Raw genomic sequence first — 12,272 nt, 5'->3', positions numbered from 1 at the left:
ACAATAACGTTACACATACTTTACTTGAAAAGCATACATTTGGAACTGCAGATGTGGCTCTCATAAGTCCCTGATATGCTTTTTTTAATTTCATCTGTTGCAACTGTTTGTGGAAGGTGAAATATTAGTGGATCATGGTATGAACCCATAGATTGTCTTCTGCGAGTTACAGCTGTATACTAAAATCTTCCACTTAACACGTATTTCCCTTTTCAAAGTCAAAGATGAATGAAAGCATTTAAAACTGAAAAACAGAACCAAGTCTAGGGTTCTCCTATACTACCTCGTGTTTTTCTCCCCCCAGGGTGACAGCAGATACTTTTAAACACACACTACACTCATTCGCCCTTGGTTTCCTCCAGGGGCAGCCAGTCTCCGAGTATATGTGAATCAGTTTACTGTTGTAGCTTTATTGACACAGTGTGAATGAGACACTCACATATACTGTAGAAAGATCAGAGCTGCACAAGAGACCTGTTCACAGAAAAATTATCCAGTTTAATCCGAATTTTGAGCCTGTAGCCACCTGATGGTCTGAAAATTCCAAAATGCAACTTTTATATATTGTTGCAGAACCTTCACTTTAGATAGCATAAATGACAGAAGAGTAAGGCTCCTGGATAACTCCATAATGACATATCTTCCTGGTCACATGCACTGTGTTATTGCAGTGAACATGCAAATTTCAGTTTTTTGCTCATCAAAAGTGCAGTGATGGGCAATAATGAAACATGTAGAATGAAAAGAAGAAAACCTAACTAAAAACCAACCTTCCAATGAAGCCAAGATTTACACACAGTTAAGACTGTGATTAGCATTAAGAATTCATTTCAGCATTCATTAAAGGCATAGTTTATTCATCTATATAAATCTGCATCCTTACAGCTGCTGTTTAACATAACTTTTAACTCACCTTTTGTGGATAAAAAGTATTTTATTACAGATTTCAATCTATCTACAGTACATATCTAATTGCAATATTGAATGTTCCAGAATCTTTGTGGTATGCTTCAGTTTCAGTTTTGTATAAGATAGTATCTCCAGGAAGTCTTTTAAAACAAACAATAATGGTGTGGTCTATTTATAATGAAACTGTTTTAAATGTAAAATTCTCACTCCTGCCAGTGCATGTAAACGCAACATGTGGACAACAAACTTAGAATGAAATAATAATCTTTAGGTACTTTTCTTTAGCATTAAATGGGTGAAGAAGAAATATAAATCAGCTTTTATTCAGAAAAATACAATAAGTTCCATACAGCAAAGTTCTGTGAGAGTACAGTCAGCCATAGAAGCTGACTGTCTCACCACCAGCTTCAATCATGAAACGTTACCATTAAAGCACAAGTTGTTTTCAGTAGTTAAGTGACCAACATCACATATTGTAAATGTGAATTACCCAATTTCAGCTGGTCTATCAGTGTGTCCATCATCTCAACTAACTGAAATACATTAAGTGACCGTATTTCCTCAGTTTCTCTGCATCTTGATCAATATGATGGATCAAACCCCCTCCAGGGAGGTATGACATGCATCTGAAATGTTCTTTTCTTTCCTTTTTTCCCAAAAACTGATTAAAAAAAATAGTTGTAATTTGTAAATCCAAGTTTTAAAATCTCCCACACCTGTGAAAAAAATACAATAGCATTGAATAACAAAATGAGCAGCCAGAAACTCAAATATACCAGTCTGCCAATAAAACCACTGTAACTACACACACACTCGCGCACACACACACACACACACACACACACACGCACACGCACACGCACACACACACACACACACACACACACACACACACACACACACACACACACACACACACACACACACACACACACACAGGATGAAAGTGTCATCCTCTCTTAACAATACTGACCTCTGCATCCTTCAGCTCCACCTCCTCGGTGTGGAATAGCTGCATTGAATCATCCAAAAGCAAACTGACTTAAAATAAAAACACCTACACTGAAGAGAAATGGCTGATGGACACAGTTATATGACACTAGTCACCGGTGCAAAAATATCGATTGTACGGAGTGCAAAAACTTTCTGTCACATCATCTACTGTTAGCAAGCTTGTTGGTGCTGAGATATTTGTGACATCGTCTAAAAAGAAAGCAAAGACAACAATAAAAGAAAAATGTACCCTTAATTTCTATTCAACCATTGCACTGCCTGTGTACCTTAGTTTTTGTTGGCAGAAAATCTGTATTGCTACTTGTGACTAAACATATTGATTTGATGATAAATTCCAGTTGAGATCACCACTAAGGAGACCTTGTAAACAGTTGAATATCATTCTCAGTTTATGTCCAGGTATGATGAAGGATGGATTCAGTCCTCTTTTTGTTTATGGTGTATTAAACTACCTTATTCACCGTTTGTTTTGAATGGTGCAAAGAGGCAATTTTAAGTAATTTACTCCAAGTTACATATTATTCTGTAGGAAAGCCCTTCCATGTAAAACATTTATATATTGTACAGGGATGTTTTACTGAACTGTTCAGTGTCTGGAAACGGTTGGCGCATGAAACTTGTTTAAAGAATCCATAAGGGGTTTGCTGTCATAGCCTGAAAAATTCCCTTTTTTGTTTTTGTTACGTCTGTTGACAGCTTTTGAAACACTAATCAGTATTCAAAATCAGAAGTACGTATGACAAAACATTCATGAAGAAAAAACAATTATATAATTATTAGTATTTTGTTCCCAAGGCATAGTCTACTTCCAGGAGCAGAGGAAGGTTTGGTGCTTGTTTCAGCAGAGCTTTAAAAGCCCCTATGTGATAAACTTCGCTTTCTATCAATTGCCTGCTATCCAACCACACCCTCATACATGTTGACAGTCATCCAGTTCATCACAAACAGCTGAGGAAAATCCCACAAAGATCTGAGGCCAAATCTGTTTGTGTAAAACTGGTTGCAAGAATGTTGTGCATGTTCTTTTGTCGGCTTTTCACGAAAATAATTATTCTTTTTTTTCATTTATCAACGCTTCTTTTCAACGTCTTGTATCCGAAGAACAGTTAAAGTCCAGCTGCCGGTGTGATGAGCTTTAGTGTTCCTTAAGATATTACCATCTGCGTTTCAGAAGAATGTGGGGAGAGCGTGCAGAGCAGAGCCACCATCAAATAGTTTGTTCTAAAAGAAATTGTCATAATAAAAATATAGACACTATATAAATAGGTCTCTGCCACTTTATGTGTGGCATGTCACAGAAGTCTGTGCAGCTGGTTATCCAAAGAGTCAAACTATGGTTTTTGAGCAAGACGACTCTTCCCCTCTTCCTGTTCGGCCAGCTTGATGTGAGTGTAGGACAGGATGCCTGCCAGAGTGCAGAGGATCCCCAACACCTGAATGAGACACAAGAAGACAGAACATGATATTAGTTTAACAGTGTTGGTTTAAGTCATCACAGCAGTGCAGAAACACTCACCTGGTTGAATGATAGTGGGTCATGGTCATGGAAGAGCAGGTATCCTCCAACCAGAGTGATGCAGAACTTAAAATGTCCAAACATGTTGTAGCTGAGATTTTGAGTCAAGAGGACAAGAACACTTAAGAAATCCACTTAAATGCATAGTGGGAAAACCTACAGATGTACTTTCTTAAAGAAGAACAGAAAATACTTTCATCTGAAATCTCCCCCAAATTATGACATTAGTGTGATATAATAGAAATTTGAAGTTGTATTTATCCAAGTTTAAGGCCTTGCTAGGTGAGATTACTTTCTTTATGTTGCTGTATGCAAATGCTTAGATTTAAAAGATTGTCTATCGTCTATTTGACATGAGTATTGTTAAAAAGACCAACAACAATAACAAAGCCCTCACAGAAATCGTAAACATCTTTAGTAAATTCTAAAACTTTTACAAGTTTCCTATGAAATCCGAAATAAAGCCCTCAAAATTCATGAAGAACAACAAAGTCCTCCTCGACAACATATTTGAAAAGTTTGAAGTCCCTTTAATACAATATAAATCTCAACACACAACCCTCACGTTCCCAATTAGACTCATCACTCATTAAGACCTTCTGAGGAAGGCCTCATATCTTCTCAGGTAGATCTGTTGTTTTAACAAACCTGTAACAATAAAGCCCTGACTTCATTATCAACGTTCCATAAAAACACCTTAAACACCCTTTTGACCACAGAGATCTCTTTGCGTCCGTGTGTATAAGGATACGTGACAGCTGAGGTGTTTCCAATGATCCAGTAGATGGATAGGTTGACCAAGAACGCCACCACACCTGAGAACAGCACAGTCACCTGGGCAACAAAAGGACAACACTATTACATTACCAGTTTTTTTTCTCCTGGAGCTTGTTTTTTGTAAAGTCACACTCTCACTTGTAATAAACTCAAATTTCACTAAACAAATAATGTGGTTTGTCACTAAATGTGTACATGTAATATGGTATTAGTAAAAAACTTATAACTAAGCAAACTATGTATTTCTCTTAAGTGCTGCATGCGTGTGATGAGTTGAAGCTGACCAGAGCAGGCAGAGACCACGGTCCAAATATCCCTCCATCTCCAGTCAGCGGCTCGAAAATAGGGACAACGCAGAGCAGGAAGCCTGATGACAGAGGAGCCTGATACAACAATCGTCAAGTTAACTTTTGAGTCAGCACATCACGTATTGAAGGATCAAGTTACTAATATAGTTACTGCATTAATACTGAGGGTAAGCATCAGACCTATATTACAACCAATGATTATACAGTTTGTTTTTTAAAAATGTTTTAATGGAACATTTACAGCCTTATATAACTAAATCTGTTTGAACTAGCTGCCTTATCAAGCACTTAAAGGGGACCTATTATGGCATCTAATACCTATTTTAAACAGACTTTGAATGTCTAGAAGTTCAGCCTCTGAGCCACGTCTTTATCTTCCCATTCTCTAACCTCATTATCTATGCAGGATTCTGAGTGGGCGGGGAGGCTATGATAATGAGGCTCTGTGCTGATTGGCTGCCTGAATGACGCGATACACCGCTACGGAAAAATGGCGGAAGCTCCGGCCGGCGGAGTTGTTGTTGTTGTTCCAAGTTAGTTGTGGGCGTTGTTTCACGCATCGGAGGCCAACCGATGCCAATTGCATTTTGGTTACGTAACGAAAGGGAGCAGAATCTGAACGGCTCGTAGATCCACATCACACTGGAATTATCATCCGGGCGGCTGTACAGACACTGGAGAATTTGGTTTCTTTCCTCCTTCTCTGAGTTGGCAGGCTGAGGGGAGACCACTTTATATATGTTAAAGCAAGAAAAAACTTGTTTTTCATAATAGGTCCCCTTTAACCAACAGTACGGTCAGATAAATCAAAGGGGGGCGCCAAATTACAAACCAAGTCGAACACCTACATCAAAGTGAAGATAAAAAACTAGATAAATGAACAAAACAATTACAGTTAAGTTCCCCAAAATGACCACGGTTCAATGGAAAACCAAAAAGTTAAAAATAAACAGAAAAGAAAGGCAAATAAATATTGCTAAGCCCCAAAATAAATCCAAATAACCAGTAATTCCAAGGAGAAGAACCAAATATGAAGGGAAACAAGTTTCAGATGAAATCTTAGCAAGTCAAAAGACAAGTCTCAAGCCAGCAGTGACAGGTACTACGTTGAATCCAACAAGTACCATGTGTACCTCTAAATCTAACTGAATAAGTCCAAAAGAGAAAAAAACAAGATTTCCTCAGTGAAGGCCCTAAATCCAGACCTACAAGCCCAAGTCAAGGTCGTTATTCAAACCTATCCATCCCTATGCTTCTTACTATACTGGGTCACAGGGGTCAGCAAAAGTCTACCCCAGCTCTCTTCAGGCAAAAGGCAGGAGTACACCCTGGACAGGTCATCGGTTCTTTGTAGGATATAGACAATCAACCACGCCTGCACTCACTCCTGTATGCATTTTAAAATTGTAAAATGGCCCAACAGGCATTTTTTTTGGGGGGGGGGGGGCACAATCAAAATCAGAAAAGTTCAAATTAAAGTTTCAAGCCACAGCCAATAGGTCGTAAACCAGTCAGATAAGTAGGCTATAGTTGGCACAATCCATGCAAACAAAATGTATTTATTTTTTTAAATGAAGGACAAAGGGGATCAAATCAGGCAATCTATTGACTAATAAATGACCTTTGCCCAGTATAGACATAATCACTGCTCAGAGTTCATTCAGTGTGTTTAGTGCTGAGTCATACCTGGTAGTACAGAAGCTGCATGGAGTTCACCTGCAGCTCGTGTTGTTTAGCTCCCACCCACTGGGAGGGAGAAATGGAGACAAAGAGAGAAGTGCAGATTATTTCATTGATGTTGGTCTCACGGACACCATCTTCTCTCTCCTGTTTCAGAGTCACTGCCCTAATTTAACTCACCACTTGGTAAAGTGAAGTCACGAGAACACCCACAGTAGCGAAGACTGTCCCCAACATGTTAAACCGCACATCATAGTACGAGTTCAGGATCACCCCTAACGTTATGGGCACCTGAAGAGACAAGACAGTTAAAATCATGGAAGTTTTAGACAACAAAACTGCTCTAGTTTGCAAAAGAAGTTCACAAAGAAAAGCTGCCTTACAAGCGTCAGTTTAATCTTGGTGGAGAAGGTCTTCTTGTAGTATGCGGTCTGGATGAGGATGATAACGGGTGTGGTCATGGCTTTGGCCAGTTGGTATGTCCCTATCGAGTTGTTTTGCAGGGACAGGTTGGTGAAGGCCACAAATCCACAGAAGCTCAGTGCCAGCCACGCAATCTTACGCACCGGGACTCTTTTTGGACAGAAAATATCCATTTTTTGGCAGATGTAAAGTCCCAACCAGGTGACCACAAAGTGCACGAGGGTCAAAGTCATGTTGGGAAAACCATAGTGTACATAAATCCATTTGTTGATGAAAACGATGCAGATGGAGGACAGGAAGTTGACCAGCAGGCAGATGATGATGCGTTTGTTCGCTGAGAAACTAAACACCTGCCCAGACATGGTTGTGGTTTTTTTGAGCTTCTTGTTCCCCAGCAAAGCTTTGTTACACGCAAGTCTGCTTTTCACTCTGCAAACAAAGAAAACCGTGTTAAAGAGTCTAAACTTTCTAAGTTCTGATACTGATGAAAGATTGAGCAATTAAATCATGTTAAAAGCAAGGATCAAGTTGTCTGATTCAGTATGAATGTAATTACTGTATATTTGGTGAAAACACATTCCCAGGGGAACAAACATGAAGGACGCGGAGCTTGTAGGTAAAAGAAGCAAATCTATAAAGAAAGAATGGCAACTGTGAAAGGAAAATAGCCTGCACGATATTAGGAAAACATGTGATATGCAATATGATAGTTGAAAATTGTGAAAAAGATATGAATTTTGATATATGAACCAAAGATTTACACCTGACAGCAGAAACCTAAGAAAAGTAACATTTCTGTAGTAGCAACACGATTGAAAGAAAAGAAACAAGCAAAGAAACTGCCCCCAACAGCCTCCATGTAAACTAGCATCTGATTTACCAAATTTCCATGTGATTTGGCAAAATTATTACTGACATTTATAGTGTTAAATGCACTTAGAAGATAATAGAATACAATATATGTAATATATTGCCAAAATGTTAACCTCCAACATTTCTGAGTTGTAAAAAGTGTCCAAAGCTAAAGAGGAAAAATATTTACTGTGGCAATAAAGTTACATAGGCAAGACAAACAATACAAGCTGTTAAAAAAAAATTACGTATTAATTTATGTTAAAAATATGAAACAAAGACATTGTGCTTTCACTGATAGCACACAAACAAATTTAATTTCTCGAGTCTTTGCTAAACACACCCATTAATAGTCACATTACTGCAAAATGTGAATGCACGGCTTGATTTTAGAGCTGCTGGACATCCTTTGGCAGCAAGGCTTTTGGCATCAGAGCTGCACAACATTTAGCAGGAATTTTTTGCTGATTCCTCTTCTTTAAAAATGGTTCCCACTCAAACACTTTTAGTAGGATATCTGGTGTGAATGTTTTTCTTGTTGATTTTGAGGTCATTCCACACAACATCTAAACTTTATGGGCTTAAGGTTGGACTTCAAACGGCAACATTCTGTTGTGGTTTTAGTTCATGTTCAGTTTCATTGCCCTATGACATAATTCAGCTTCAACTAAACTTGTGTTACAAACACCTACCATATTTATTACTATGAAAGCAGTTAGACTGTACTTTTACTGCAATATTTCAAGCACTGCCTCTGCATTTTTGTTTAGTTTTTGCTAAGTAAATACTTTAATGTCTTTTTCATCTTAAGTTGTATTTAAGTGATTTAAAGTTTTAGTATGAACCACTTTACTGGGAATTTTTACATAGCAAGTCATTGTAATACACATACATAAAAAGTAGCCACAATATCATCATATAATACAATATCATCATATAATACAGTATTAAATCTTGTTTTATTTATACAATAAACTATGTATATATATTTATATTATGTTTTATTGAATGATTCCGTCAAAACGGACAAGAAAGTTTATTTAACGGTTTTTAACGCTTATAACTGCGAAATAATCACCTACTCATTAAGGCTCCAAAAATCCACCTTTATTAAGCGTTGGAGCCCTGTCATAGCTTTATTAATACAATGGGGTCCATTATCCAATGTTGCTCGGCCCACCTGCCTAATTCTTACTGTATTCCCTCTATACACATATTTTATACACATGCCAATTTTTCCTAGAGTAAATATGGTGCCTGCTTTTCTATACACACCGTTGTACCTTGGAGTGGACAATTATTAGTATTGACTTTACTATTTTTTTTTTTTTTGGGTTTGTTATTATATACGTATATTTTGGAGTGAATAATTATGTTGTTGTTTTCTCTTATTTTATTTGTTTAATACTTAAGCATAATGTGTACAAATGTTGTATGCAGCTGAAAAAGGGAAAAAGAAAGAAGAAAATGTATGTGGTGTATTGTTGTTGAAAACTAAATAAAAATTAAGTTCCAAAAAAAGAAATAACTGCGAAATAACGGTCCGTGTATCTTTTGGTCATTGGATTTTTCCGTCATGAGTGGGAATCAAAAAACAAAAAACGATTGGTTTATTTGATTTTCCTTTTAAAACAAAAAACAAATATTGAATACACTGCATTTTTTCTTTTTCTGTGTTAATATGATTTAACAAAGATTCAAAATACGCTTTTATTTTCGTTTTCTATTTCATATAAGAAAAATGAAATCCCTAGTCAACAGGAAGGAAAAAACGAACCAAAAACAACCGTTTATTCATATTCGTGCACCGGAAGCTGGCATTTACAACCGAGTGAACTTAGTTCTGGATATTTAACAGGCATTCCTGTGACAATTCTCTCCAGGGGAAGTTTGATTTTAATATTTTATTGGTCGGGTTTACGTGACTCGGAAATGGCTCTGTATGCTGCAGTTCGGGTAACCATGGCAACCATAGCGGCGCTGAAACAACAGATTAAGGATTATTTTTTAAAGATTGATTAAGGACTTGTTCCACAGCGGTTTGACGCACAATGACATTTCCTGCACGTTGCAGCAGATGTGTCTCCTGCAATGCTCAGAAATGAGCGTCAGAAGATTCTGTGCTCGGCATCATCTGAGGAGAAAAAGGCTACGCAGAGCTGGAGAGCGCTTTGATTCAATCTATTTATGAGGTTTTTATTCAGATGTCCACAGTATATTGCAAATATACACACTGCATGCGACGCGAGCGAGAGTCAGCGTCAAAAACAGTTCCATTGCTTTATTATTTATTGCACTGTCTATACTGGTTGCGAGCGACGCGGCGTCGTTTTGAGCTGGACTTTTGTCGCACGCCCTGCTTCTATTTTCTTCCCGTCGCTCGCGTTGAAAGCCGGTTGAAAGTTGAAAAAAAAGTGTAAAGCGCTGTAGGAAACAGTCATTTCAATACAAGAACTTCAATAAAGTGGCAGCTGCTGGAGGGAGATCGCCAGGCTGGAAGGTTCTGATAAGATAATAAGATATAATAAGAATCTTATCTTAATCTTATTAGGGCTTAATTTGTCCCGGATCCTGCCGGATTGATCGTGTCCTCTGCTTTTTCCCCACATCCCAGTAATGATCTGACATGCTGACATGTTTGCACCGCACGCCGGTCACTCCAGCTGTTCGCTGTTTCATTGCGTAATCACACGCCGTTATTAATTGTTCGGTTTTTTCCCCACTTATTCCACCGAATAATAAGCTTGTTTTCTGTTTAGAAAGTACAAACGTAGGGAGATTACAAGTAATCACCCATCTTTTACTTGTCCCTTTACTCTTTTAGGAGTCTGCTAATGTTAGGAGTTTCTTTCAGGAGCGCACGGGCGGGTGAATAAAGGCTGATTTATGGTTCCGCGTAAAATCGACGGCGTAGCCTACAGCGACGCGCACCGTTCGGTGACCGCGCCGCGTACCCTACGCTGTAAGGTCTGCGTTGGTAACGCGGAACCATAAATCAGCCTTCTAAAAGGCGAGTCTCAGCTGTCAATCAAAAGAACGTGGTAGAACGTGGGGCCGATGACGCGTTCAGAGCGGGTCCGATGCCACGCATTGCGGCGCGACAGTCGGACGCTCGCATGCAGTTAGGACAGTTGGGAGCCGTAGCCTAATTTTTGTTGACAGCTTTGTACTGAACACTGATCACCCCGATCACGTTTGCAGTGTACACGTTTAAAACCCATTAAGCATGTCGGAAGGCCGTTTGTGGCAGAGTTTTGTCATTAAACGCCATAAAACTTCTGTCGGACTCAGCGTCAGCAGCGCGTCATGCAAATATACAGGACCTAACAATAAACTCTCAAGCGGCTCTTAAAAGTACAGGAAAGCCGCAATACCGGCTATCTGTCTTCACATGGGGGTGCTTGCTGGAGAAGGTCGGGTTGGAAGAACCTGAGAGAGCTCCATCAGCCATACCATGAATTCAGGCGTCAGGTAAAGTTTGTGCTGCAGTGCAATTTATACATATAATGATAATCACGTGGATTCCTCACGCGTGGGACTAAATTAATTCTTCCAACCCGACCTTCTCCAGCATGCACCCCCAGTGAAGACAGATAGCCGGTCATTCGGCCATGATGAATCAAAGCGCTCTCCAGCTCTGCGTCTTTTTCTCCTCAGATCATGCCGAGCACAGAATCTTCTGACGCTCATTTCTGAGCATTGCAGGAGACACATCTGCTGCAACGTGCAGGAAATGTCATTGTGCGTCAAACCGCTGTGGAACAAGTCCTTAATCAATCTTTAAAAAATAATCCTTAATCTGTTGTTTCAGCGCCGCTATGGTTGCCATGGTTACCCGAACTGCAGCATACAGAGCCATTTCCGAGTCACGTAAACCCGACCAATAAAATATTAAAATCAAACTTCCCCTGGAGAGAATTGTCACAGGAATGCCTGTTAAATATCCAGAACTAAGTTCATTCGGTTGTAAATGCCAGCTTCCGGTGCACGAATATGAATAAACGGTTGTTTTTGGTTCGTTTTTTCCTTCCTGTTGACTAGGGATTTCATTTTTCTTATATGAAATAGAAAACGAAAATAAAAGCGTATTTTGAATCTTTGTTAAATCATATTAACACAGAAAAAGAAAAAATGCAGTGTATTCAATATTTGTTTTTTGTTTTAAAAGGAAAATCAAATAAACCAATCGTTTTTTGTTTTTTGATTCCCACTCATGATGGAAAAATCCAATGACCAAAAGATACACGGACCAATAACGGTTCCTGTTTTAAAATAACGGTAAGACAGTTGAAATAACGGTTTTAAGGTTGTTTTTTTTTTTTTTTTTAACATAGTGAAGTTACGAAAACTGATAGAAAGTTCCCCTTGAAATGCTTTGAATAAATGAATGTCACTTAAAATAGTAAAACTAAATCTTACATTTGAATGTTATTGTTAGTTTGAAATAAAATTATAGTCTGAAAGAAGAAGAAGCATAAATAAAAACAATGATAAAATCAGTGTATTTGACTGCCAGCCTCACTGGGGTCTTTTCCGTCTCTGCCCACAGATTCTGCCACGCAGCCAGAAAAGTTTACCTGAGCAGCGCGTCTCTGCCCCGGCGTCCCTGCTGCTGCTCTGCTCTCACTCCTCTCAGTCACCGAGCCTTGGCAGGAGTCTCTCCCGGGTACTAGGAGCTCCCCGCCGGCTGCTGCTGTCACGTCCACCCGCCGCAATGCCGGAGGATCTCCAGCCCTGATGAACGGCAGCGCAGAAACCAGCAGCCAAATCTTGCCGTGTTCCTGTTTCCTCCG

At 39.0% G+C, this 12,272-nt stretch overlaps 1 protein-coding gene across 3 annotated transcripts; it reads right to left on the bottom strand.

The window, feature by feature from the left end:
* Positions 1-1,213: 1,213 nt before the first annotated feature.
* On the bottom strand, positions 1,214-12,272 carry slc35e3 (solute carrier family 35 member E3). 3 transcript variants are annotated; one of them, XR_009770857.1, is made up of 9 exons: positions 12,057-12,272; positions 6,588-7,056; positions 6,385-6,495; positions 6,211-6,270; positions 4,501-4,599; positions 4,191-4,273; positions 3,440-3,530; positions 1,883-3,356; positions 1,214-1,625 (listed from the first exon to the last, which is right to left on the bottom strand). XR_009770857.1 is itself a non-coding variant. In XM_061714747.1 (8 exons), the coding sequence occupies exons 2-8, from the start codon at positions 6,987-6,989 to the stop codon at positions 3,255-3,257; spliced, it is 948 nt and encodes a 315-aa protein (XP_061570731.1). In that variant the 5' UTR covers positions 6,990-7,056; positions 12,057-12,272; the 3' UTR covers positions 1,214-3,254. The 3 variants fall into 3 exon arrangements, 2 of the variants coding, with proteins under 2 accessions (XP_061570731.1, XP_061570732.1); XM_061714747.1 differs by having other exon boundaries at positions 1,214-3,356; XM_061714748.1 differs by lacking the exon at positions 12,057-12,272 and adding an exon at positions 7,184-7,265 and having other exon boundaries at positions 1,214-3,356.

This window comes from Cololabis saira, chromosome 23 (assembly GCF_033807715.1).
Source record: "Cololabis saira isolate AMF1-May2022 chromosome 23, fColSai1.1, whole genome shotgun sequence".
Taxonomy (NCBI): Eukaryota; Metazoa; Chordata; class Actinopteri; order Beloniformes; family Belonidae; genus Cololabis; species Cololabis saira.
The sequence above is the reverse complement of the archived record's forward strand: the minus strand, read 5'-3'. Positions and strand labels throughout refer to the sequence as shown.

Bases quoted from the DNA above. Each gene is read 5' to 3' on its own strand.
- slc35e3 (XM_061714747.1), bottom strand. From the start codon at position 6,989: ATGTCTGGGCAGGTGTTTAGTTTCTCAGCGAACAAACGCATCATCATC. The intron at 4,600-6,210 runs GTATGACTCAGC...TTGTTGTATCAG, and splicing joins TGCAGCTTCTGTACTACCAG to GCTCCTCTGTCATCAGGCTT. The intron at 3,531-4,190 runs GTATCCTTATAC...TCAAAATCTCAG, and splicing joins GGAAACACCTCAGCTGTCAC to CTACAACATGTTTGGACATT.